The sequence below is a fragment of the Bubalus bubalis genome, chromosome 11, assembly GCF_019923935.1.
Source record: "Bubalus bubalis isolate 160015118507 breed Murrah chromosome 11, NDDB_SH_1, whole genome shotgun sequence".
Taxonomy (NCBI): domain Eukaryota; kingdom Metazoa; phylum Chordata; class Mammalia; order Artiodactyla; family Bovidae; genus Bubalus; species Bubalus bubalis.
Genome location: NC_059167.1, coordinates 21,893,138 through 21,920,837, shown reverse-complemented (window position 1 = coordinate 21,920,837; position 27,700 = coordinate 21,893,138). Strand labels below are relative to the sequence as shown.

Here is a 27,700-nt window from a genome sequence, read left to right as displayed (position 1 = left end):
GACTGTGGCTTTGTAGTAGAGCCTGAAGTCAGGCAGGTTTATTCCTCCAGTTCCATTCTTCTTTCTCAAGATTGGTTTGGCTATTCGAGGTTTTTTGTATTTTCATACAAATTGTGAAATTATTTGTTCTAGTTCTCTGAAAAATACCATTGGTAGCTTGATAAGGATTACATTGCATCTATAGATTGCTTTGAGGAGTATACTCATTTTCACTATATTGATTCTTCTGATCCATGAACACAGTATATCTCTCCATCTATTTGTGTCCTCTTTGATTTCTTTCACCAGTGTTTTATAGTTTTCTATATATAGGTCTTTTGTTTCTTTAGGTAGATATATTCCTAAATATTTTATTCTTTTCTTTGCAATGGTGAATGGAATTGTTTCCTTAATCTCTCTTTCTGTTTTCTCATTGTTAGTGTATAGGAATGCAAGGGATTTCTGTGACACACACAGCTCTCTTTGCTCTTTATTATCTCTGTCCCTCAGAGAGGTGAGGCTGGCTGGGAAAATTGAGAGGATTGTGTGAGAGAAAGCAGCATGCCCACAGTTCAGAATCAGTTGCTCTGCAACTTCTCTGCCATCTTGGAGTGTATGGTTTCATTTGGTTTTGCACATGGGCTGCAAGTACAAATAGACTAGCCCCAGAGGATTGCCCACCCACTCCTGTGGAGTCTATGAAGTACATGGATTCTCTTTCCTGTAGGCCTAGTTACTCCCAGCAGCTGGGGGTGAGGTGGGAAGGGAGAGACTATGTTCTGCTCACATTATTCCACTGCAAGAAGTACCTGCGAAGACTCAGGATCGCCACTTGCACATGTGACAAGCCTTTTCCATCAACAAGGCAGAGAGAATGAGAAACCCAGGATGAGTAACAGGCCTGTGGCGTGTGCCGACTAGCTTGGCTTCCCTTGGTGCCGTGCAAACCTATGCACCCTGGCTGCAGTCCTGCAGCTTCTTTGTGAAGTGCAGGTATGTGTGTGTTGCTGAGTGCCAGTGATCCATAGACACATTCCTCATTCGTATTCGGGCCTTTGGGGCTAGGGTGTAAGGGGCAAAAGAGTGCAAATCAGATACCTCATTAGGTGGTTCTGAAACAGTGCTGAGCAGTCAGCTTTTAAAAGTTTGTCTTAGAAACAACCTGTACTTTGGTACATTGTAAATTGACACCCCAGTTGCCTTTTGGGTAACGAGTTTGGACTTTGGTGCAGCAGCTGAGAAGGAAACCTCATGAGCGGTGGGTCTGGGGTGTGGCTGCCTGCCAGCCTGCAGCATGCTCTGAGCAGCCTCACGGACTCCATCTGTGCAGCCGTGTATGTTGCAGCAGTAACTTGGATTTGGGGCCCTTTATTCTCTACAGATGAGTTGAAAATGGGAAAATGACATTGCTGATGGTAGTTATAAGAAGGGCAGGTCTTCTAAAGCTGATAATAATTGAGGAGAAGATTTTGAAGCTCAGCATGCCAAGAGCCGGGGATCTTTAGTGTCGGTTGAGCATTTGCTGACTCTTAAGTCAACGGCCCTCCTCAGTGGTGAAGAGGAAGAAAATAGTTAAAGAATAGTGTAAAAAAAAAACCAAAAAAAAAAAACCTGAGTTATGCTGTCCAGGAGTATAAAAGCCAAAGCATAATTAGGCATTTTACCATCTTGTTTGGCTTCCTGAGAGCCCATCTTCCTTATAATATATAAACCTATCATTTGACTTCACGGGGGCTCTCTCTGGAGAAATGGAAAGACTATAACCAGGTTCCCCTGTGATCAAGAATTGTGTAGAAACAAAACCCTGTTTGTAAGGGTGCAAGGCCCTTCTGGGCTTCTGGGGCTGAATCTGTCCCTTGTAACACAGTCCATATTGACCTACGCTCAAGGCCTTTCCCCTGGCAGTTTATATGCTGATGTCTGTCATCTTTTTTCTATTTAGATACTTTTAACCTATGATTTTAAGCTGTCAGATGGGCTGCGTTTATTTAAAAGGCTAGGCTGCTCAAACACTGCTGGCTTTCTCTAACTGGAAAAGTCCCAGGTTTGGGGAGGTAAGAGAAAATCAACCACCAAAAATAAACTAGAAACTCGTGCCTGGACTGTGAACTCTTTTGTATACTCCAGTCTCAGTCCTTGACTTTGTGAGTATAGAGTTTTATTGTATGTGTGCTTTAAACAACTAAGTTTTTAAGCAAAAACCACTGACATCCCACACCAGGGTACCATTATAATGGAAAGAGAAAAATCTTTAATTATAGCAGCGTTGTGGCCTTCTCCCATGCCTGGCTAGCCAAGGCATGGAATTGATAAGCATACAGTGTCTTTCATACTTGCCATTACAACATGTTAATTAAGAGAATTCAGCTGTGGCACCAGCTGGGGATGTCTGGCTTTGTGGAAGATTGCAATTAGATGCTTTATTTTCTATTTTCTTTTTCCCCTTTCAACTTTGGTGGAATGCCTTTGAGTGGGGGCTTTTAGTCTCAGCAGTATAAATACTTTAATGTGCCTAATTATGTAATCATACACTTACACTCCTCTGTGTACACACACACCGTTTTATGGATTTTTATCCCCTTTTCCAGTACATGGGGCATCTCGCCTGCTTTTTGGTTTGGTTGGTATTCTGTGCCATGGGCAGGAAGACGAGGAGGGCCAGAGACAGTTTGGGGTTTTCCTCCGATTATGATCTGTCCCTCTGCTCCCTGCCCCCGCCCCCACTCTCCTTTATCTCTCAAATAATTAGCATCTCAATAGTTTCCAAGCAAAGTCAAGGTAATTTAAATGAAATTGGACTTTATAATACTATATCTTTCCGTGAATTTGCAAGTGCAGTCTTTCAAAGTGTATAGTTTTATTTTTCTCAGTCCTCAATTCCAGGCAGGCCTAGGGCATGAGCCTGGACATGAGAGCTAAGGCACAATGGAACCCATTGATTTCTGGCATTCAGCTTGCGCGGAGAGGTCCTGTGACCCCAGCTGTTAGACCGGGATCTGGGAGCAGCTGTTTTCCGAGATTCAGTCCTCCAGGGATAGGCCATCTGCTGCTGTGTGAGAGAACCCTGGGAAGGAAATTGACCGCAGGATTTCTCTGTACTCCTTTTCTCTGCTCTAGTCCCTGCAGTTTTTCCCGGGCCCCCTCACCTTGGCACACTTAAGACACATGATGCATCTGCACCGGAGAACTCACATGGTTTTCTTTCGGTCCTTCTGTTGCCCTGGCTCTGCCACACCTGCACCCCCAGCTCCACTGAAAACTAGTTGCCAGAGTTGGCAGGGAGATTCAGATGGCTTCTTCAGCTGGATTAGAAACATAGAGCAGGCTTTTTGTTTTATTAGTAGTAACATGACTTTGCATTTTAGGAACTGGAAAGATCCCTAAAATCTCGTTATAGGGAAGAAAACCCAAGAGTTTTTCATTATTCAGATTTGTATTTGGGGCCCTCCCTGATTTTCTGAATTTCCAGCTATCTCCTGCTACACACACATACACACACACACACACACACACACACCCTCTTCTTGTTCCTCTGCTTATGCCCTTGTCTCCCCCTTGCATGCTCTTCCCCCTCCTTTATGCAAGTCACAGTCCCCTAATCACAGTCTTTCATCCCATGTCACAGTCCTGTTTACCTCTAGATTTGGAGTTCTGGTATCATTTCTTTCTTCCTTTCTGATCTCTTCCCCCGTTGAATTAACCCTTCTTCAGAACCTCCTAGTGTAGCCCAGATTGATTTCTAACATGTGTCTCCTGTGGTTATTTATTAGACCATAAGCTCCCAGAAGGTAGGGTCTGTATCTTTGTTGCCTTCCCAACCCTCCTTCCCCATTGCCTGCCACAGTGCTGTAGTGCTTAGTAAAAACCTGTTGAAAGAACGGAGGGATACATACAATCCTTAGGTGAACTCTGGGAGATAGAGTAGATGTTACTATTATTATAACCTACTTGGGGTGCCTCATCTGTACCCCCAAAGAGTGTAAAGTCTCCTCAGGGACAGTGAAAGTCGCTCAGTTGTGTCTGCCTCTTTGTGACCCCGTGGACTGTAGCGTGCCAGGCTCCTCTGTCCATGGAATTCTCCAGGCCAGGATACTGGAGTGGGCAGCCATTCCCTTCTCCAGGGGATCTTCCCAACCCAGGGGTCGAACCCGGGTCTCCCGCATTGCAGGTGGACTGTTTGCCGTCCGAGTCACCAGGGATGTATTATTTACTCTCGAAGTTCTATCACCAACCTGGCACACTGGTTGGGGCTCATAGATATGAATTTGTTATATTGAGAAAGCATTCCTAGTAGAAAGAAATCCAGAGGAAATAAGAATCTAGGTTTGCAAGTGTTTTTTAACTCTCTTCTAATGGGTGAAAGTCATTAAACCATTCTTTGGAAGACAAAAGATTAAAGGATATTTTCTGTTCACCTGTGTGATGTTTGGACACAGGTATCTTCTGATGCACAAATGATTGAGGCTGCAACAGGCAATGTCTTCTGACCTAGACTCTTGACTGGTCAGTCACAAGTGGCTTACCAGGCGCAGGGGCCCAAAGACCTGAGAGAGGCAGGGGAGGCAACAGGAAGGTGGGGCTCAGATGGACAAAAAGCACGGTTGAGACTCTGTCCCTGAAGCTCACTAATCTGTTTTGTGTTTGCTTTGTTTAATGATCAAGGGATCTTGACAGTCTGTCACAGCCAGGCTAATAAATACTCAAGCTAAAATCAAAGGGGAAGCAGGTCCCAGACATGTGAGAAAGCGCTTGAGGGCAGGGGCCCTGCCATGGACCTCACAGCAGGGTCTGATGTGAGTGAATTCACAGGAGGTGAGAGAGACTCTGGCCTTCCCTGCTGCCTGGGACAAGGAAAGGGATCTGCCAGGAGTCCTCTGGCTCCGTCTGGCCCAGAACTTTAGAAAGACTCACAAGCTGAAAGTTCAGTTCAGTCGCTCAGTCGTGTCTGACTCTTTGCGATCCCATGGACTGCAGCACCCCGGCTTCCCTATCCATCACCAACTCCCGGAGCTTGCTCAAACTCATGTCAGTTGAGTTGGTGATGCCTTCCAACCATCTTATCCTCTGTCGTCCTCTTCTCTTCCTGCCTTTAATCTTTCTCAGCATCAGGGTGTTTTCCAATGAGTCAGTTTTTTGCATCAGGTGGCCAAAGTATTGAAGTTTCAGCTTCAGCATCCATCAGTCCTTCCAATGAATATTCAAGACTGATTGCCTTTAGGATTGACTGGGAGTAGAGAAGAATAAAACTCCTCTGGGGAGACTTCTCAGCACCCTTGATCAGCTGATGATAGCAGAGGGTGGGAAGTTCCCTTTCTAGGAAGTGCAGAGGAAACCAAGAAGGCCAGACAAGCTCCTTTTCCTGTGGTGGCTGTATGAATAGTGTGGTTAAACTGATGAGGCATTTAAAGAAGAGACTCTCCTTCCTTACGAGATGGAGGAAGACTCTCCAGATGAATAGATTTTGTAACTTTTGACTCCATCTTCCCATGGCCCATTGGTCACAGTGTTCTTCATTTTTGTTGGCTCAGAGGTGATTAAGGCAATGACCCCTGGCCCTTGCCACTTCATTCCCCATGCCACGCACCCCACCCTCCAAAGAACCACCTTGTCTTTTCCTTTTTATATCTCCTAGTTTCATGGTAGGGTCAGGCCTGACACAAACCCCCACGGAATGTGCAGGGCTCACTTTATGGCCGGCCTTCGACCTGTAGTCTGTTATTTGCACCTTGTCTGTCACAGCAAGATCCATCACATCTCTTTCTTCAGAAAAGATGATTCAGACCTTTACCCCTCAATTACTGGGTGGGTGTTTTTCCAAGAAGTGTGGCGCTTGCCAGTTATAGGTCACCTCCATCGCTGATTTCTGCCCCCTCAGCTGATTTCTGCCGCCGTCTGTGGCTAGAGTTTACCAGTTGCTCCCTTTCGTTCTCTGCAGGTGTGTGAGCCTGGGCAAGCAGCAGTGGCTTGTTGAGCACCCAGCATAAGCAAGGCGCTGCCTGACTCCCTGTTTGGAGGCACGCAGCAGAGGCTGTTTATTCTGGGCCTTGGCAGAGCTGCCCTGGTGATCCTCTGTATTCCAGGCGGTGGGCAGAGGGGCAGCCCTCTGTCTAAATGTAGCTCACACCCCCGTTCTGCACTCAGTGGCGGGCTTCCTGTCATGTATCCCTCTTGGAAGGTGGGTGTTCCCAAGCTGAAAATGCCCCCATGCCCTCTCCTACTTGCAGCTTTGGGATCCGTGCTCCTTAAATAGCTTCATTGTTTGTAATGCTCACAGATTACTAAAGGAAACCGTCTTGCCTTTTCCCCCCAGCTCTCTGGAAAAATGTGGCCCCACTTGAGATATGAGCTGAGTTCTCTGGGCACAAGTAAACTCACCAGTCCACATTCTTCTCCAAACAGGAATTACTGCAACTTTTCGTCAGATGGACCCCACCCCCATGCTACACTTTTGTAGGTCTTGGGGTAACTTTTTTGGTGGCATCTGTAGTCAAGGAGCTGGAGAAAGGCATGCGAGTTTCAATCCAGGCTCTACTACCAGGTAGATTTGTAATCTCAGGCCACTACTAAATTGCTCAGAGCATCACTTTCTTCATCTGAACAAATTGAGTATGACACCACTTTCCTCATAGGATGGGAGAGTTAAAAATAGGATGGTAACTTTAAATTGCCTCTCATAGCGCCTGATGATAAATGTTAATTCTCTTCATCACTTCTACCCTGTTGGACAGCAGAGATCTTAAAATTTGTTTTAAATTTAAATTTGTGTTTCTCAAAGGCCTACTGTGTGTGCCTGACACCAGACTTGGCATAAGGTATTTCCATCAGATGGTAGACTGGGAATGAAACCACAACTCTGAGTCCAGCCCTGTCGTAAACTCCCAGCCAGACTCTGAAGTCAGTTATCACTCGCTCATCAGTTCTCCTTCTGAGGTTGCTAAGTGCCTTAAGCAGCTGACTGGGGCCTTCCTGCAGAGGACCAGCCTCCATCCTCCTAGAGGTGGGGAATTCTGAGGGCAAGAGCAGACACGTGGGCAGCTTCTTCAATGATAGGAGAAAGGAGATGAGACCAGGAAGTAGCAGTCGCTGATGAGAAAAAATAAACATCTATTTTCTCTTAACCCTTTACTGCTCTCAGGGGAACGTAATATCATTTGTTAATGCACGTGGAATGGCCTGTCTCCTTAGCCCTGCTGGCATCCCACCATCCTGGGGTGGAGGCGGTGGAAAATTGTGGGTGCTGCTCTCTTAAGTCACTGCGGTGGGTGGGAGGGTTTTTGATACTGTGAGGCCCCGGCCTGGAGCAGCAATGGGAGAAGGGTCCTCCTGCCTGCTCGTCTTCTCAGTTGTACAGTAGGGGTGGGGTGAAGGTGTAGCCCCAGGTGGCCGCGTGTCTCTCAAGTCCCTGAGCTGTGAGAAAAGGGGTGAAAGGGTAACAGGCCATATGGAGGCCATTAATCTTCCCTGGTGGCTCAGAGGGTAAAGTGTCTGTCTGCAGTGCTGGAGACCTGGGTTCAATTCCCAGATCGGGAAGATGCCCCAGAGAAGGCAATGGCAACCCACTCTAGTACTCTTGCCCGGAAAATTCCACGGACAGAGGAGCCTGGTAGACGTGCTCATCCTACTCCTCTCACTGCCTGTCCCTCTCCAGACATCGAGAAATTTCTGAAGCAATCCTTTTTCTTTGCTGGAGTCTTTGCCCTACCCTATTCCAAAAACCACAGGTAAGAAATTAGTTTACATTTATACAAATCAGTTTACATTTACAAATCACATTTATAGTGTGAATAATAAATGTAAAGAATTTAAAGAAAGTGCCTACTGTGTGCCAGGCATGATGCAAGACACTTTCAGGTAACAGTTTTCATCCGTCCCCTTAAGCACTTCACGAAGGTGAGTATTGGCTGCTAGGAAGTAAGGCCCAGGAGAGGGCAGGCCCCCAGGTCAGACCCTATTCACCATCAGACCATGCTGTGACCCTGCATGGCCCGATTCTGGTGGCTGGGAGTGTATTTTCACGGGGAGATGGCATTTTAGAGAACATGAGATGTCCCATGCCGAGGGAGTCTCCCTGCTAGAAACCACGCAGCTCAGATTAGGATGGAGCCCAAGGTCTTTTAACTGAGATCACACACCTGGTCTCAGGGCTTAATGAAGCACAGGTTCTTGACGTCTGATTGCAGAAAGAATTCAGTGAGAGACAGAGTGATAGGTAAGAAGTAGATTTATTTACAGAGAAGCACAGTCCACAGACAAGAGTGTGGGCCATCTCAGAAAGCGAGACTCCGAAATGTGGTGTGGTTATACTTTGTATGGATTGGCTGATTTCATAGGCTAATAAGTGGGAGGGTTATTCCAACTGTTTTGGGGAAGAGGGTGGGGATTTCCAGGAACTGGGCCACCACCCGCTTTTCAGCTTTCTATGGTTGGCCTCAGAGCTGTCATGGCCCTGGCCGATGTGTCATTTAGCTGATGCGTTACAGTGAGTGTTTAAAGAGGCTCAGAGTCTCCTGGAAGTTTCATCTTCCACCATCTTGGGCCTTGTTAGTTCTAACCAGTTTTTTGTTGTGTCCTATGACTATGTCATTCTAAACATTGTGCCCTGCCTGCCAACTTCTCTCCTGTTTCAGCTGTTATCTGCTCCTGATTCATCTCAAATCAGAAACCATGTGACCCTTTGCATTTAAAAAGACAGTGCCTTGAAATGTGGGCAAAATTTTGTAGGTGAAGTCAGTTTCTGCCAGTTTCTGTACCGAGATCTGGGAATACAAGAAGCAGAACAAATGCTTGCCCTACAGCTTGGGTATGTGGGTGGGTTAGTGGAGAGCTGGGGTGGACCGACCTGTGAGAAAATAATTGCAGAGACAACAGTATAGCCAGTGCTTTATGGGGAGGCAGAAAGATGTGTGGAGAAAAGAGGAGGGTGATAGAGCTGCTGTTTATTGACTGCTTGGTATGTGAGAGGCATGATTGTGATGAATCTGCTTAGTGCCCATGAGGTACACACCTTTACTGTCCACCTCTTAGAGGTGAGGGAACTGGGGAATGGGAAGACCTGCCCAAGCCCACGTAGTGAGGAACTGTCCTAGCTCACCCGGCTGCTCTCACTGTAGGCCGGGGGTAGGCTCTGCCCATGCCGCTTAGTTCTCTTTGGGACGGTGTCCTGGGCAGGCGACCTGGGAGCCGAGTCTTGACAGTTGGGTGGGGCTCCAGCTGACCCTGTGTACTCTCAGGTCAGGGTTTCCAGGCCAAGGAGCAGCACTGCTTCTTTCAGAACGACTTTGGTGGCCGCTCTCAGATGACAGGAGTTTTCATGTTTGGGGCAAGGTGCCATAAAGAAAATGTTCTTCCTTCTTGTGGGCTCTGACCTGCTGGCTGGCATGTCCCCTCTCCTGTGAGGTGAGGGGAGTGAAAGATGCAGGCCTGAAGCAGGAGGGACAGCCTCTGAAGCTGGACCTGCATGTGAGCCTCAGTCCCCAGGAGCGGGGCTTGGGCCTGGCCCCTGCGAGAGGGCAGCCTGAGCCATGGTGGCTTCTGCTACTGCTCACCCCCACTTGCTCTGGGACCACACCCTGGGAAAGGCTGGAGTGCCCGCAGCTGGCCCTCCCTCGCATTTGGGAAGTTCTCATGAGAAAAGGGATCCTGGCTGGACAATGGGCTTCCTGTCTGACCGCTGGGAAGGTTTGTCTCAGAGGAGAGGAAGGTTGCAAATGGCATGAGAAATCGTCTCTTCCCTCTCGCTGCATGCTGCCTGTTTTAGACTGGTGACTGTTTGACTAGGGGATCAGGAAGGCAGAGCGAGGGGGAAAGCGATGGACAGAAGCAGCCCCTGGTTCTCTCTGGAGGAGCCAACCTCCTCTGGCCTGGTTCTCCGCCCCCGCCGTGCACCCAAGGTGGGACTCTGCCCTGACATGGCTGCAGGCGCTTCTGCACAGATAGGATGCTTCTCCTCGAGCCTCCCACACGGTGCTCAGTTGAGAACTGGGGTGGCTACAGGACTAACAGGAGAGGAATCTCAGGGGGCGATGAGGCTGGCCATCCACCCAGCTTGACGCAGGTTTGCAAATGGCAGACAAGACCTCAGAGGCCTTCTGGTTCAGTGCCTGCATGTATAGAAATTGAGACCAGGAGAGACCAGTGTCCACAGGCAGCACGCAGATCGCCTTTGTCACTGGGCTCCCCTCCTTGTGGCTCACTTTCTCAGGTGGGCTGTGAGAGGAGAAGCTGGACACAGAACCCTTGTTACTGCCCAGTGCCATGGAGCGGAAGCCAGCCTTCCTCGGTTCAGATCTTTACTCACCGGGTGACCGTGACCAAATTTTTTAACCTCTCTCACTCCATCAATTTGCTCATCTGTATAATGTTATAACAATACGTTTCTTATAGGGTTTTTGTGAAATTTGATTGTGTTAAGACATGTAAAGTGCTTAGACTGATACTTGGCATATAGTAGGTGGTCAGTGAATAGGAGGAGCCTGGTAGGCTACAGTCCATGGCATCGTGAAGAGTCGGACACAACTGAGCGACTTCACTTTTCACTTTCATGCATTGGAGAAGGAAATGGCACTCCAGTGTTCTTGCCTGGAGAATCCCAGGGACAAGAGCCTGGTGAGCTGTTTTCTATGTGGTTGCACAGAGTCGGACGCCACTGACATGACTTAGCAGCAGCAGCAGTGAATAGGAGCTATTATTACTGAGATTTCTAAGGGAGGCCTTAGAAGAAACCTTTATACCACAGTGAGATGTGGTAACCCAACCACTACCCCCACCCCCACCCCAGCCCCTTGCATTTGTCTGTAATACCCAGTTCCAGCTTCCTTGAGAGGCTTTCTTGAGGAGAATCACCTCCCTGTTGAACTAGCGAGCTCACACCTTTCCCAGAGCAGCGAGATGTTCCAGAGGTCCAGGCCTAGTCCATTGGGGGATGGACTGGTACCCTCGCCTCCTCTGCAGGTCTGCCTGGACTTCTCTGTCAAGCCTGCAGCTCAGGAGCCAAGCGCCTGTTGAGTCATTTAGAGATGAGCGGCTCGGAGGAAATTACTCAACTCAGCTAAGGCTCATTGGTTTTAATCGGTAAAATGGAAAAAAAAATTAAGCCTCATTGTTTTTAATCTGTAAAATGGAAAAAAATATAGTACCTGCTTTGTGTAAAGAGAGAGCTCAGAAGAGTGCCTGGCACAGTAATAATATTTTTTGCAGTAATTATTATTTTCCTAGTCTTACGTCCAAAAAGAAATTTGCACATTTGAATACCTTTCCCAACCCCCACTCCCCGTTTTGCCTTGCTTTCTCTCTGGCTCTCTCTATTCCTAACAAAGCCTTGAGGGCTAGAAATAGAAATTAAACCTTCGTGTATTGAGAAAGGGTTTTGAAAGCAAGCATGTCAACAGTGCTTTAAAGAACAACCTGAAGGGACCCTGAGTGCCCCACGGCATCTTCATCTGCTGTTACCCTCCTGTCTCACACCTAGTGGTGTGGTCTGAACCCTTCCTTCTGTTCTCAGACCCCCATCATTTGTGCCATCAGTACAATGGCCACTAGCCTCGAGTGACTGTTGAGAACTTGAAATGAGATTTGTTTGACCTGAAATGTGCCATAATTGTAGAAAAGAATATTATCAAATATCTCATTAATAAATTTTTATATTATGTATTGAGATATCAAACATGCATTTTGCATATTTTGGTTAAATAAAATATATCATTAAGATTAATGTGACTAAGAAAAATCTAAAATCACCTCTGTGGCCGCATCGTATTTCTGGGGGACAGTATTGTGCTCGGTGTTTGCTTCCCATCCATTCCTTCCTCCCCTTTCTATTTCTTCACACCTGCTTCTCTTTGCCTGGGCCCTCACCTTCCTCTGGTTGCCAGCAGTTCTCAGATGAACAGAAAAGATGTCCCTGCTCAGAAGGACACCCAGGGCCAATAGAAGAGCTCAGCTTTGAGCACTTTGCTTCTTTCATTTACATGAGAGTTAGCCCTGCATGTCTGTGTCCTGTCGACTGTAATCTTTCTGAGGGTTTGGTCTTGTCATGCTTAGCTCTGTGGCCCTGCTAGAGCATCTTAGGAGGAGGGATGCTCTGATTGTGTGATGGAGTTACAGCCACGCAGGGACACGTGTGATACCGCCTCTGCTGCGTCCCTTGGTGACCACAGCTGCTGTGCTGATGTGCTGGGTTTGGGGGAACCACTTTTTTCCCCTCTGAATTCCTAGGAAAGTTTTCTCTGGCCATCCTTTCTTTCAGCACCTTCACTAAGCACCTATTTCTGTGTGCCCATTGTGTTATAAATGCCACTACACTGGTTTTAGTGTAAAACGACATTATTTCAAACCTGCAAGTGGACACTAACAGTTTCTTAAGCCCAGGCACTTAAAGTCACAAAAGAATCAGACGCGACTGAAGCAACTTGGCACGTACGCACGATGTGAGGGAGTTGGTGGGGGGTGTTGTTTTGTGTTTTGTTGGGGTATAGTTGCTTTACAATGTTGTGTTTCTGCTGTACAGTGATGCGAATCAACTATATGTATACATATATCCCCTCTTTTTTGAATTTCCTTCCCATTTAGGTCACTACAGAGCATTGAGTAGAGTTCCCTGTGCTATGCAGGGGGTTCTCATTATCTATTTTATACATATTTGTGGGAGTTCAGGGTTTTCTTGATGACTGACATCAGACGGAAGTCTCTTCTGTTGAGTCTTTTTAACTGAACTAGGTATTTGCATTCTGCTTCCCTTCTTCAAGCTGATCTTCACCATCCCTGCCCTCCACACCTCATTTTAAAAGGGGCTCTTGGAAGGAAAGTTATGACCAACCTAGATAGCATATTCAAAAGCAGAGACATTACTTTGCCAACAAAGGTCCGTCTAGTCAAGGCTATGGTTTTTCCTGTGGTCATGTATGGATGTGAGAGTTGGACTGTGAAGAAGGCTGAGCGCCGAAGAATTGATGCTTTTGAAGTGTGGTGTTGGAGAAGACTCTTGAGAGTCCCTTGGACTGCAAGGAGATCCAACCAGTCCATTCTGAAGGAGATCAGCCCTGGGATTTCTTTGGAAGGAATGATGCTAAAGCTAAAACTCCAGTACTTTGGCCACCTCATGCGAAGAGTTGACTCATTGGAAAAGACTCTGATGCTGGGATGGATTGGGGGCAGGAGGAGAAGGGGACAACAGAGGATGAGATGGCTGGACGGCATCACTGACTCGACGGATGTGAGTCTGAGTGAACTCCGGGAGATGGTGATGGACAGGGAGGCCTGGCTTGCTGCGATTCATGGGGTCGCAAAGAGTTGGACACGACTGAGCGACTGAACTGAACTGAACAGTGTGTTAAACTCGACACTTTGACTCCAAGGCCATTCCTGGAGCTTGTTTTGATTCATTTGTTATGGAATCTTAGAATTTGTTTTGTCTCTGATTCCTCGCTTCCTCTTAAAAGTCTGGTCCCCAGAACAGCAGAAGAAAATCACATTATCTGAGGGCTGACTGGGGGTTCTTATTGGTTTCTGCTCTTGGTTTAGGCTCAGGGGTGGGAGTACCAGCCAGATCATTCTGCCTCCCCTCCGTCTGCTCCCTCCGCATCTGGTCTGTGTCTCCTGCTTCATGACAGCTGTGCCCTGGGCACTGCACAGGCACCCTGAAGAATTACCTCGCTGATTCCTGTGCTCATGGGAGGCCAAGAAAAGTGGCTGTAAGAGATAATGGGAAGCAGAGAAGGAAGCTAAAGAGAGCTAATTGATTTTTTTTTTTTTTCTGTAAAATTTCTGTCTTCTGGCTTTCTCCCTCTTCTTTTTAAAATTATGCAGCTTTGCCAAATCAGATGAGTTCATTGTCTTCTTGGGGCTACGAACAGATCTTGAAACTCCCTCTGCGGACCTGGGGTTGTCAGAGAGAGCAAGCCTGATGCACAGATTAAGTCAGCCTCTTGCCCAGAACAGTGGCTCCCGGAAGCCACCGAGTGATTTATTTGCTCCTCCTCATGTTCTTCCCGGTCCTTTGACGCCCAGGCATCCCTGAGGGTCCTCTCCCAACGCCTGCTCCCTGCCAAGACGCTCCCACTCTGCTTTCTGATTGGGCAGGAGGGCTGTATTTTTTTCCTTATGTTCTTGGCATCTTAAAACAATCCTGCCTTTTTCTGATTTTTCCTTCTGAGACCTCCTTATGTCTTCCTTTGACTTGGGGCGGTCCCTTTGTGATGCTGAGGCTGCTCTACCCTAGTTTGTCTCTTTTGTATGATCCTCCTAGAACGTTTTAGTCCAGTTTATTTCCCCGTGCGAGGGTGGCTGTACTGCTGACCTTCTCCAGAGGTTTTCTCCTCCTCTCTTCACCTTACATCAAAGTCAGCTCTTCTTGTGATTTCACCCGTTGAATATGGTATGAACACCTCCTATTGCAGCCAGGGCCCCTCTGCAAAAGGGTTTCTTCACGATATTATTCTATTCTACTACTACTCTATTCTCTTACTACTATTACCATTATTTTACTTATTTATTTATTTGGACAAATTTTCTAATGCAGTCAAGCTAACCTAGGCTACCTCATGTTCTCTGGGCTTAATCTACACTTTGCTACTTTGGAGCATTCGATTCAAACCGCCACCTCCTTTCCTGCTGAATCAAGCCCCATTGAAAATGCTGCTTCCTCCAGTAGCCATTCCTGGCCTTCCCCACACAAGGTTGATCTCTCCTGCTCTGAACTCCCCCTCTTGCAGCACTAATCTCATTCTTTGACATGTATAGGGTAAAATCTGTGTGGAGTATCTCTGGGAAGAAGCACTGAGTGACTGGGAAAGAGGGCTTACTTTTCTGTGTTCACCCTCTTACTTTTTGAATTTTTTTCTAGGTATATATTTCCTATAATTTTTTTTCCCCTCTGAAGGTATTATTTACATAACAAAAACCCAGTCTGTAAAACTTGAGAACAAAATATTGGAGTGTATGTTTAGAAGAGTTTCCTAAACATACTCTCCAAAATGTGTCACGACATAAAACTCAGAAGCCATGAAGAAAGAAGCTTTTAAAATACACGTGTGGACTTATTTGTCATACCCCTGTTTGGCTACAAGTACCCGGAGTGCTTGGGCTTCCCAGATGGCTCAGTGGTAAAGAATCTGCCTGCAATGCAGGAGATGCAGGCTTGATCCCTGGGTTGGGAAGATCCTCTGGAGGAGGGCATGGCAACCCACTCCAGTATTCTCACCTGGAGAATCCCATGGACAGAGGAGCCAGGTAGGCTACAGTCCATGGGGTCACAGAAGACAGATAGGACTGAGCAGCTGAGCACACATGTGCCTGCAGTGCGTGTCTTTTTATCCTTTTTCAGAGCAGAGCACAGTGATCCCTGCCCAGTCATCAGTAAATATTAGTGAACCAGAATGAATTGTACGTAGCGTCTTTGTAGACCTCACTTTTGGTACTGATGCAGTGAGTGCCGGGTGATGTCCAGGGCCCTCTCAGGGGTTCCATGACGACGTGGGCTTTTTGGGCAGAAGTGCCCAGCAGAGCCGGAATGACTTGAGAATCAGCAGCCCTTCCCCTGGGACTGTCCTCCCCCGCATACTGGACCTGTGTGAGTCCTGCCTGCTTTTGGGAGCTGCTGTCAGATGCTCAGCAGTAATTACACTGAGGAAATGAACCAATTAGACACAATCTGGAGAGAGCCAGGCGATCTCTGGCAGGCTTGTTGCCCTGAACAAAAGAGGGAGAGTGTACAAGGTAAAGTGGTTTGCTGAGCTTCCTTTGGCAATCCAGCTGGCCAGCTCTTTGAGCACCTTGGCCAGAGTTTAGAGAGGCACCAGGAGAGGTGTGATGCCTGTGTCTCCCTCCTGTTCTAGCCTTTGGGCGAGCTGGGTGGCATGGGAAGAGTCTAGAGATGACGCGTGTCCTTAGAGGGCGCTGAGTGGGCTTATTTGGGCTCATCTACTAGTTTCAGAGAGGACGTTCAGACTTCTCTGATACCTGTGGACCTACCTCATTATTTTAATAGGTTAAGTAATGGAGTCTTTTCTCTGAATCTCAGTGATAAGTAGCCTGAGGGCAGGGAACCATTATCTCTTTTTTTACTTCATATCCCCGCCTCTCCTGGTTGGCAGTCATCTTACATAAGAGCAGTTTGCAGGCTGAAGGGATGTGGTATTTATTTGGTGAGAGTGGTGGGCAGTCCCATGAAGGGAGAGTACCTTATCTCAGACAGTCAGAAACTCAGTCTATTAGAGGAAGTGAAAAACAGAAACCCAGCGGTTCTTATTTTCATATTGATGTCCTGGTGATATCTTGATGGGGACAGGGTATATGTCAGCAAAATCTAAAGTCCTTTGGAGACTTTCATCTTTCCTGTGTTAGTAAGGCTTGGGGTAAGCTGAAGTTTGTGGGTGCCTGGCCACCTGCCAGCATATCTTCTTCTAAACAGTGATCCCTGAGGGCCCCTGTTGTCCCCTTCCTATTTTTGCAAGGCACACCCTTTGATCTATTGCCTGGGGACTTGGGTTCTGCAGTGTCCATCCAGGCGCTTCACGTCCTCCCCAGGCCTTGGAATTGGAGGCCGCCTTCTCCCTGGGCCGCTCCAGGGAGCTTGTTACGGCAGCTTGTCTCCATCCCAGTTCCCCCAGCACTTAGGTACCGTTTGCCATTTTCCTTGTTTCAGAGGGAGGTAACCTTGACATTCACAGTTCTTAAAGGCCCGCTCACTCCTGGGGTGGAAGCAGTGTCTGCTGGTGGGAAGAGCACAGGTTTTGAATCAGGAGACCCAGCTCTGTTCCCTGGTCTGCCCTTGACTCTCTCTGCCTTAAACTTGGCTCAAAGTCATTTAACTTTTGTGGACCAGCGTCCTCATCATCAAAGGGGAGGCATGATAACTACTCCACAGAGATGAATGAAGGTGCTTTTAAAACTGAGCAGACCTACCTCAATGAAAAATACAGGCTTCACTGTAGGATGGAGTTGAGTGATGCCAGTGACCACGCAGTTCAGGGAATGCATGGTGCAGGGGGCTTGGGAAGCCTCCCAGGAAACGCATCAGAAGCCAAGAAGGCACATTTTATCACACAAAGGAGTCCTTTCTGATCCTGATCTGGAAACAAAGCTAACATTTCCCCCGTGCAGGTTACTGGTGTTTTACCACCTGTCACTTGGTTTCATTGTGTTCCAGCAGGTTTTATTAAAACCGTATTACACACTAGGTCTCTGTAAATATAGCTTGGTCAGAGTCTACTGTTGAGTGAAGGATGCGGTTCTCTGCAGGCAGTAGGGAGGGGGAGGGCAGGGGGGCGTGGTGTTGGCAGCCCGGCTTCCCCTGTTGCCAGGGCGCCTCCTTCTGTCTTTGGCAACCTGAGCTTCCAGTGTTTGGCAGCAGCCTTTCCAAGGGTCTGGTGCTCTGCTCCTGAGGTGTTTCCTACCTAGGCCTTCAGCACTGCCCCGCTCCGTGTTGCCAACGGCACTCCCGCTGGAAAACCTCATCAAGGTACCTCCTCTCTCTCCATCTCTGCAGTGTGTTCCCTGCCACCGGAGCCAGAGAATGGTGGCTACATCTGCCACCCCCGGCCCTGCAGAGACCCCCTGAACTCCGGCAGCGTCATTGAGTACCTGTGTGCCGAAGGCTACATGTTGAAGGGTGACTACAAATACCTGACGTGTAAGAATGGCGAGTGGAAACCAGCCATGGAGATCAGCTGCCGTCTCAACGAGGGTCAGTTTGGCAGGCGAGAGTGGGGTACTTGCTGCTGGGCTCCTGCTTCCCTTCCGGCTCCCAGGAAGTGGCACGCACTTGCTCCAGAGGGCCCTGTGCTGTGGAGGGCAGTGTGGCTCCTCTGGCGCCCTGCAGCCTCCCCTCCTCTGGGGTTCACATCTCGGTTAGACTTTTGGATTGCTGATGCGTGTCCTACGGCGTTTCAGCTGAGTCACTGAGGCATCTGCTGTGCGATGCAAAGTCCCTTGATGCTCTAGCTCAGGGCTGGTGACCTCTGGCTGTGTTCTGCTAACACAGGGATACAGTGCAGGCACCTTCTGTAGTGTCTCTGGTATATTTTTTTCCCTGAATGGAAGGGCGCTGTTTTGTTGCAGAGCCGCAGTCCAGCTGGACAGAAGCACGCTCCCCCTCAGCCTCCTCCTGTCGTACATGACATGAGGTCCAGCCTCCTGAGGAAAGTGTGTGACATGCAGCCATTTCCGGGCTTTTCACTCCAGTTTCAGGACCGTGACACCCTGGAGAAGGGTGGAGACCAGCCTTAGATATACAGCTAAAGATGCAGGACCTTAGAACAGAGGGTTATTACAGCCCTGTTTTTATAGTTTCCTGCCACATGGGTCGAACTTTAGATGGTGGAAAGATGTGTGCATTTGAATGGTTCATGTCTTTGAACCTGCTGTTGAGGACAGGATCAGCTTGGGTTTATAAAGGTAAGATCTCTAGGGGTAAGTGAATTTAGGTGTTAGATGTTCCTCAGTGGTCCAAGGTGAAGGGAGTTTTAGTTTCAGGAACAGAATAGGGAAATGTCCATTTTCCTTGACATAAAAGCCGTTTGGCTCTGCACCGTTGCTCCAAAAGTGACCCTGGCCATACCTAGCACATCTCACTGGGGCACCATGCAGGGGGCCTTTGAAGGTCAGCCATGGGGCTCATGTTCCATGTGTCTGGGTACAAAACACTGGTGATGATGGCTTGTTTCCATAGATAAAGACACCCACACGTCGCTCGGGGTCCCCACGCTGTCCATTGTGGCTTCCACTGCCAGCTCCGTGGCGCTCATTCTCCTCCTCGTGGTGCTGTTTGTGCTGCTGCAGCCAAAGCTGAAGTCTTTCCATCACAGCCGGTGAGCCCAGTGGCCGTGGCAGCAGGCGTCACTGTTGGGGGCTGGCCCTGGACTGGCAGAGGGGTGCTGGTGGGCTTGCTGGCCTCTGCTGGTCCGTGTGTGCCCAGGGAAAGGGGAGGGCCCTGCGTGTGTTAAACTTCCAGGTGTACCAGGCAATGTGCTTTTGCTTCACATCCATCATCGTAATCCTCAGAGGATCATTGCAGATTAGGAAACTGAGGCTCAGAGAGGTAAAAGTCAGAGAGGGTCATCCCTCTAGGTCAGGGGACCCGCCCCTACCTCTGGACCACAGACCAGTAGCTCCTGTTAGATCAGTGGCAGTGTTAGATTAGAGATAAGGTGCACAGTAAAAGTGATGCACTTGAATCTTCCCCAAACCACCCCCTGAAAATTATCTTCCACGACATCAGTTTCTGGTGCCAAAAAGGTTGGGTGCCACTGCTCTAGGTGACGACAGAGCTGAGATTTAAACCCCAGTCTCCCACTTCAGTGCCGTTTTATTTCCGCTATGTCAGTGGTTCTCACATGTGGTCCCGGCAGCAGCAGCATCACCTGGGAACCTGTTAGGAATGCAGATTTCCAGGCCCCACCCAGACTGACAGAATGAGAGGCTCTGCCTTTCGTCAGCACTCCAGGCGATTCTGGGGCAGGCTCGGGTTTGCAGGCCGCTGCCCTGTCTCCCTAGTCCCCCCTCCTGGATGCACAGAGAGGCTCCAGTGGGGAACTAAACACAGGCGCCAGCACCTGGGCCTCCATCCCCAGATTTATTTGGTTTGGGGTGGGAGCCTGTGTATAAAAGTGATCCAGAAAAAAGGTGTTTGCACGGCTAAATCTCCCAAACATAATGTCGAGTAAAATACAAAACCAGACACGCCTGTTCTCACACAGGCACACACATTTATTATCTATCTCATTCATAAAAGGTCACAAAATCTCAAAACTAAACGATGTTGAAGAATTCATGCTTAGGCATTAAAGTTATCAAAATAAAAGTCAAAAGAATGATTTTAATGTAAGTTAGGATAGTGGTTACTTTTGGTGGTGAGGTGATAGGAATGGTCATGGGTTGCTGGGGCTTGGGTGCTGGCAGGGTTCAATTTCTTGACCCAGACAGAGGTTATACACTGGCATTATTGTTGTTTAGTCGCTCGGTCATGACTGACTCTTTGCGACCTCCTGGACCACCAGGCTCCTCTGTCCGTGGGATTTTCCAGGCAAGATTACTGGAGTGATTTACCATTTCCCTCTCCAGGGGATCTTCCTGACCTAGGGATCGAATCTGCTGCTCTGCATCTTCTACACTGCAAGCAGATTCTTTACTGCTGAGCCAGTAGGGAAGCCCATACACTAGTATTACCTTTGGAATAAATCAGCTGTACATTTTTCTGTGTTTGTCTGACATTTGTGTTATAATCCACAGATTTTTTTTTTAACTTTACAAAATTAAAAAATAAATAAAAGGCAAGTAAAGTGACTTGAGTCAAAAGAACAGAATTCTTCCTTCAGTTTTCGAGTCCAGTGTCCCATTTCAAGATCACGGTGTTTCTTTTCCTTCTCCTCTTTTTAAAAGGACCTCTATGGAGATGTAATTTGCTTCCCTGGTGGCTCAGCAGTGAAGAATCCACCTGCCAATGCAGGAGACGCAGATTCAGTCCCTGGGTTGAGGAGATCCTGGAGGGGAAATGGCAACCCAGTCCAGTGTTCTTGCCTGGGAAATCCCATGGACAGAGGGGACTGGTGGGCTCCAGTCCATGGGGTCGCAAAAGGGTCAGGGACGACTTAGCAACTAAACAACAACGAGTGTACATGCCACACCGTGTGCCCACTGGAAGTGTACAGGCAGGGTGTGTTCACAAGTACACACAGCCACCGCTCTTCCACTTTCCTGGCTTAGCTGTGCTGAGCCCGTGGCTTTATTTCTGAGTCTCGAGCTTCCTAGTTTTTGCACAGGACCAGAGGGCCAGGTGCCTGTATACCCAGAGGCTAGTAACATAGTCTCTGGAAGCAGGTGGAATGGGTGCACATCCTAGTTTCCTCCCTTACCAGCTGTGTGCCTGGGCAGGTTGCTTAGCTCCTCGGAGCCTCATCCGCATTCTTGGTGAAGGACTCAGGTGAGGATGCAGTGGGGTGAAGTGTATAAAGCCCTAGTGCCGTGCCTGGTACCTAGTAAGCCCTCAGAAATGGTTGGTATTGTTGGTATTGTGATACCTACTTGTGTGCATATTCTGATTCTTCCTTTGTCCTTTCCTTCTCCGGATGCAGGCGTGACCAGGGAGTGTCCGGGGACCAGGTCTCCATCATGGTGGATGGAGTCCAGGTTGCGCTCCCGTCGTACGAGGAGGCTGTATACGGCAGTTCCGGTCACTGCGTGCCGCCAGCAGACCCCAGAGTGCAGATTGTGCTGTCAGAAGGGTCTGGGCCCAGCGGGAGGAGCGGGCCGAGGGAGCCGCACCCGCAGGACCAGGGGTCCTGTTCTGCAGGCATCGAGGAAGAGGCCCCGGGCCAGTCTGGACTGTGTGAAGCCTGGGGCTCTCGGGGCTCAGAGACTGTGATGGTGCACCAGGCAACCACCTCTTCCTGGGTGGCCGGCTCAGGGAACAGCCGAGCGGCACACAAAGAAGCCCCGGATTCAGAGAACAGTGACATACAGAGCCTCGCATCAGAGGACTACACAGACGGTAGGTGGTCTGTGCCGGTGCCCAGGGCCCTTGCTGGGAGTGAGGAAGGGCGTGAGCCTTTCTAATCATTGGTGTGCCTGGGGCAAAGAAGGATAGTACCTAGGGGATTATCGTACAAAATAGGATTTTACCCTAGGTGGGCCTTTGGGCTCTGTATTGGGAGACTTTTTGCTATTGTCTGTGAGTCTTAATAGGTTTGGAGTCTCTGAAACTATTCATGGCCTCAGGGAAATGCTAAATCAAAGGGTAGACAGCCAGTTGGAGGTGAAAGTGGGGCCTGTCCTCTTGTTATAATTCTTATGTTCCTGAAAGGACAGGAATGACAAGGAGGTGTGGGGTCTTAGAAAAACTGGAGCCTGTATCTCTGCCAGAGCATTCTGCTGCTTCATTCTAACCAGGAGCATGTCAGCTCCTGTGCTGTTCGGTTTTCTTGCACTATCTCAGGTCAGACCTCACGGTGTTGTTACAAACACCAATTTACAGATAGGGAAGCTGAGGCTCCAAGAGGGTAAGTCTTGGTAAATGGCTGAGTTGGGATTTGAAGCCAGATGGATCTGCTCCCAAGCCTGTATTAAAATCCATGGTGCCATACTGCCTCCCAGGTAACTCCGGGGCCTTTGTGGTAAAGCCGTCAGAGGATGAAATTGCTCCCTCCTGACACCTCTGCCTTTACTGGAGCCTGGAGCGTCAATTCTTGTCACTTTAAAAACCATCTTTACATGAAATCCCACTGTGGTTCAGGATGCAGAATAAACCTAAATGTTTCCCTTTAGAAAGTCAGGACTTCCATGCTTACCAATCCCGTTCACCCCACCACCACTGCCCCCTGACCCCTCTGCCAAAAGTGCTTTAGAGCTCTCCCCTTCCTGCAAGTCCTGGCCACAGTTAGTGTCTAAGGTTTAGAATATCTGCAAGCCAAGAAGTTGGAAATTTTTAAGTGCAGATCAGGTTTAGGGTTTCCTGAGTATCATCAGTATGCCTCCTATTTTCTTGGTGGGATGTAGAGCTAGGAAGGGGCCATTAAATACTTGGGCCAGATTTAAAGTTGGAAGCCAGTGGCCCCCAGGGCAGCCAGCTATACATGCTGTGTGTCTGCATGTACTGATGTAGACCTCAGTCCTTGTCCTTCCTAAAGAGCCCTGGAGTGCCAGCTCTTCTCCCTTCTCCTTGTCCCCTGGCTTTGTTCCACGTGTTGAACAAGCATTATTCAGAGCCCATCTTGTGCCTGGTGTTGGAATAGGTTTCAGGTGCGATGGAAAGAACCACAAAACATGCTGTCTGCATGCATGGACTGTCAGTCAGTTGGGAAGATGGAGCATATACCTGAGAGTTAGAGAAAAAAATGGAACCAAATGGTAGGGTCCATGTCAGAATATTGTTCGGTTGCTGTCGTGTCCAACACTTTGCCACCCCATGGACTACAGCATGCCAGAGTCCTCTGTCTTCCATATCTCCCAGAGTTTGCTCAAATTCATGTCAGTTGAATTAGGTATGTCAGAATGAGGGGTGTGCAAAACCAGACACAGAGGTTATTGAGTTGGTTGCAGGCTAAGCCCAAGTTATCCAGGGCAGACTGTTGTGCAGGAAGCCAGGCCCTTCAGGTATCAGTCTAACCCAGGTGACATGTGAGATGACTTGAGACCCAGAGAAGGGCATTGATTTACTCAGAATCACACAGCTGAAGGATGGCTTTAAGAAGGAGGTGAGACTTACCAGGGCTCAGTAGCCTCATAAGATGAGAATAAGGGTAGAAAGAGAAGCAACTAAACCATCAGCATCCAAGCAGAGGAGGGTGCAGGGTGGCAGGGCCAGAAAGGGTTTGAGTACTGGACTGGCTGTTCAGGTTTTCTCACACAGACAGACGGAGAGATGAGCAGGAAGGCCTGGAGAAGGGGTGAGGGGTTTAGACTAGCTAGAAGCGTGCGAGGGGCCCGCAGCGGGGTGAGCTGCGCTGCCATCACCCTCTCGGGTAACCGCTCTGCTTTCCGTCTTCCTCCGCCCACAGACATCCCACTGTTGAAAGAAGCATGAGGGCTGCCACGGGCTTCTCTCCTCTCTGCCCTTCCTCCTCTCCCTGTGGGTTTAAGCACCACGTCCTCCAGCCGCCCTGCCCGGGGACCTGAGCTGCCCACCTGTGTGTCTGTATCTCCGCACCTCTGAGGGCACGCAGGCCCACTTCGCTGGAAACTCCAGGAAGAGTCTCGCCATCTGCCTGCTGGACGGCTGGAGGAGCTGGCTCCCTGCGCGCCCCAGCTTTTCCACCTGTGTCGGGGACGTTATCTGAACGTGCTGGGTTGACCCCTTCCCTCCCCGGAGCCGTCCGGTCCCCTCCAGCCAGCTCTTGGGTGGCAGCCCCCCGGCTCCCGTGGCCCGAGCACGCCGTGTTTACTTGTGCCTTCCTCCCACCCCGTCCGGTTTCCCTGTCACGCGGGCTGGTTGCTGTCCTACAAGCCTTCATGGCTGCGCTGCTGCCCCCCAGGGGGGCCAGGCCTGGATCTGGCCCATTTGCTTTGGAGGCTGGCACCACTGCCCTTGGCAGGAGCAGATCCCAAAGTGGCTTCAGGAGGGGCCAGAGTGTGGGGCCCTGGGCCTGCCATTGGCTGACAGTGGCGGCGTGCTGCCTCGACTGAGGACGGAGGCTGTGAAAAGTCACCCCGCAGCCATCCTCACTCCCAGCTGTCTAGCTCAGAGGTGGCAGCTCCTGGCCCTGGTGAGTTTCTGAGAAGTGTCCAGAAGATCCCAAGGGAGGGGAGGAAGGTGGCTGTTAATGATTTGTCTTCCTAATATGCAAGTCCTCACTTCCTACTTCAGCATCTGGCCTTCCTGGCCTTGGTTTTTTTTTCTCTTTCCCTGGAGCCTGAGGGGAAGGTGCCTGCTGCCTCCTGGGTGTGACACCACGTGGCTCTGGCTTCCTTGCCGGCCAGGGCCGGCGGCGTCCCCCATGGGATGTGAGAGTTCTGAGATGCCGTGGGATGCCCCACTGGTCACTGGCAGTTGGGGGCCAGTGGCCTTGTCGTGGGTTCGTGGTGATGGAAGGGGGCCTGCGGGGCACCGACCGAGCCCCCAGATGGCTGCAGGCAGCTCCAGCCTGGTCCTGAGGGTCCTCGTCACCGCAGTCACGTGCCTTAGTAACTGTGCCCGGGAAGCATGCTGCCGCTTGCTCGCTGCTGCTTCTCCTCCTCCTCCCGCCCTCCCCTGCTGCCTTCCACTCGTCACAGCTGACACACGACCCCCCTGGAGACATCAGCACACACCCCGACCCGCCGCGTGCGCTTGCTGGTGGGGACGGTTTGGGAGCAGACTGGCTCCAGGGCCCTGGTGTGGAAGGAGTGGCCAGGGCCCTCGCTGGGGCCGCTCCCTCGGCAGGCTGCTGCCTCTATATGAGATGTGGCATTAGGGAGTGCTTGTTGTTGATTTTGTTCCTGAAGCGCTGCCCCTCTGCTCCCCCCTGAGCCTGAAAATACTCAAGCCCAGGGCGTTTTCAGTTCCTGACCTAACAGGGTAGCTCCGGTGGCCTTCTCTCAGCCTTCCGCCCCCTTGCTCAACACTCGCACTTTATTCCCACTCATCCTGGCCTCTCTCACTCTTGTAGTCTTCCTTCCTCTCAGGTAAGGGCAGTGCCTGCCAAGCGTTTCTCTCTCTCTCCTTCCCACCTGGCGCCCACAGCCCTGGCCCGCAAGGAGGAGGTGCCTGAGGGAAAGTGCAGAACGGAGTAGGCCTGCCCTTGGCCTCCAAAGAGGCCGTGTCCAGAGATGCGCCTGCCGGCTGTGGCTGACCCGGGGCCCATCTGGAGGGCAGGGTCCCCACGACCCCAGTCACTTCAGCCCGCACAGGTTCTGCTCCACCCGTGGTACCCTTGTCTTCCTCCAGAAGGGAGCAAGGCCCTGTAGGGGGATGGGCTGGGGGGCCTCCAGAGTCTCACTGCTGAGCCTGCAGCTTTCGTTTCCCCATCTTCCAGCACCTGAACTCGCGTCTAGAATATTTTTTTAAACGGGGCTCTTACCCTTTTTTTATATAAGTACTCTGGGGGTTTTCCCCATGAGATTGCACTTTTTGTTTGCGGTTTATCCAGCCACAGAGATGATCCGCCTGCCGCTTGAAAAAAATGAAAAAGCCTGCCTTCTGAACTCTTCTTTCACCTTGCCCGCCCACCCTGGGGGGATCACAAGCCCAGACTTGCCACCTGGGAGGGAGGAGAGAAAAGTTGGGAGGCTCCCCTTCCCTGCTCCCCTGTCCCTGGCTTTGATGAAGCCTGCCTCCTGGAGGCCCCTGGCATGTGGGTACCGGGCCAGCCTCACCTCCCTGCTTACCCGCCGTGATGGCTTCCCGCAGTTAGTTCTCGTCTCCCACATCAGCCATGAACTGCTGTTTCTAGAGCTTCTGGCCCTTGTTTCTTGTGAAGGATCAGGGCCTCCACGGTGGCCTTGGGGTGGGGGCTGGCTGAGAGACAAGGTGGTGTTGGGGGCCACCAGAGGGGCCTGGAGCAGTGGGGAAAGCTGCCCTGGTCTGGCTTCCCCGGGCTCACCTCTAGGGGAACCCAGCAGAGAGAGGACTTGTACAGGAGAACAGTCGGCACCAAAGGACTTTTAAGAAGCGTTTTTTTCTTCTATTTGCGTACACGGGCTGACTCAATGCAGGTTTTATATCTTGGCAACTTGCAGTCACATTCCAGTGACTTTCAAGGGCCAGTATATGGTGAAAAATCACTTAAATTTTCTAACATTTTCAATGCCTTAGTTCAGCAGGTAGGCTCTATCTTTTGCCATTTTTGAGTTTTGTGTGCTGTGTTCCCATTTCACTGGGTGTGAACTGTGAAATGGGCCAAGTCCTGGCCACTTTGTGAGTTCTTTTGGTTTTATAAGGCATTTCAACGTACATCCTCCCAACACTCCATTTGCAAACAGAACTTAACTCCTGTCTCATCCCCATTCTTCCTGCCTGCCGCCTCCTCCCCTCCCCCAGCCGTGAAGCTTCGTGGAGAAGCTGATGGCCAGACAAAGGTATACTTTTCCTGCTACGTCAGTGGTGGCACAGGAACCCTAGCACTTGACCTTTCCCCTCCCCACCCCTATGGAGCTCAAACCACTCGCTTCCCATATAACTGTCACTTCCATTCCCAGGGAGCATCGCTACATAGAGAATGGAAAATGCTGCAGACATTTCTAGATCCTTGCCTGTTTGTTTGTTATTTCCCCCCCTCTCCTTGAAAATATAGGGCCCAGAAGGGAAAGGACACAGGCTTGACAGCTTCATTCCAGATGTGCTTGCTGAGGACAGAGTCCAGGAGCTTCCCTGAAGCCTGCCGGGGCTCCTGGCCTTCAGCACAAGGCCTGTTGTTACTGGAGTCCGGTGAGGGGCTCGGAGAGGATTTTGTGTGGCAGGTTTGTAGACCAAGTGGTAGAGTAGCTAGTTCCCCAGAGAGGGAAGGGCAGGCTCAGCTTTCCTGGGAAGCAACTCCTCTTAACCGCCAGTTGAAAATCGAGTAGAATTTCGAACGAGAACCCCAAGGTTGAGTCCTGTGTTAGGAGCTGGGGGATGTGCCTGGGCAAAACGCTTGGACCATCATGCAGGGAGAAGAGAGGGTTGAGGGTGGCCTGGCGGCTCATCACGCCACCATGGAGCCTCAGCAACGGTTTCACATGACACGCGCATCACTGACTGTGCAGGATGTCACCCAATCAGTTTGGGTTTGCTTTATTTTATTTTATATATATATTTTTTGGTATCCTGTACATTGCAGTGGGTGTGAAGATAGTATTTTAATATTTGTACAAAGTTTAATTTAATTTTAATTGTTCTCTGTATATAACTGCATTTCTAAATAATAATAATAAAAAAAAAAGTTCTTTTGAAGGCAGTTGTGAGAGATGTGATCCTTCCAGAAAGTTTTTGCAGAAACCCTCCCAAGGGCAGGAACTCATGAAGGGCATGAAAACACCAGCTCTGAGGGGAACAGATGCCTGATAGGAGATGGGACAGGGAGGTGGTGTGTGGAGCAAGGAGGAGGGACCGCAGACACAAGTGAAAACAGGTCAGTCCTCTCAGCGTGCCAACTACTGTGCTCAGGCTGCGGTTCAGCAGTGAGCCAGGTGGTGAGTTGGGGGCCTGCATGGAATTCCTGACATGCCAGGAAGGAAGACAGAGCAGCAGCCAGAGATGGCCGTGGTGACGGAAGTTATGTTGAGGGGACAGTCAGGAACACTTTATGGGTGAAAGGCCATGTAACTGAGAAGAGAGAAG

The 27,700-nt window shown here is 49.7% G+C and overlaps 1 protein-coding gene across 6 annotated transcripts in view; it reads left to right on the top strand.

Annotated features, from left to right (window-relative positions):
* The window catches only part of SUSD6 (sushi domain containing 6), a 95,058-nt gene extending 67,745 nt beyond the window's left edge, over positions 1-27,313 (top strand). For all 6 annotated transcript variants that reach the window (XM_006056145.4, XM_044924804.2, XM_006056147.4 and 3 more), the window contains 4 exons: positions 17,462-17,659; positions 18,644-18,782; positions 21,045-21,460; positions 23,466-27,313. In XM_006056145.4, coding sequence (XP_006056207.3) covers positions 17,462-17,659; positions 18,644-18,782; positions 21,045-21,460; positions 23,466-23,491 — 779 coding nt within the window. In that variant the 3' untranslated portion in view covers positions 23,492-27,313. The remainder of the gene's footprint in view (positions 1-17,461; positions 17,660-18,643; positions 18,783-21,044; positions 21,461-23,465) is intronic.
* Positions 27,314-27,700: the final 387 nt, after the last annotated feature.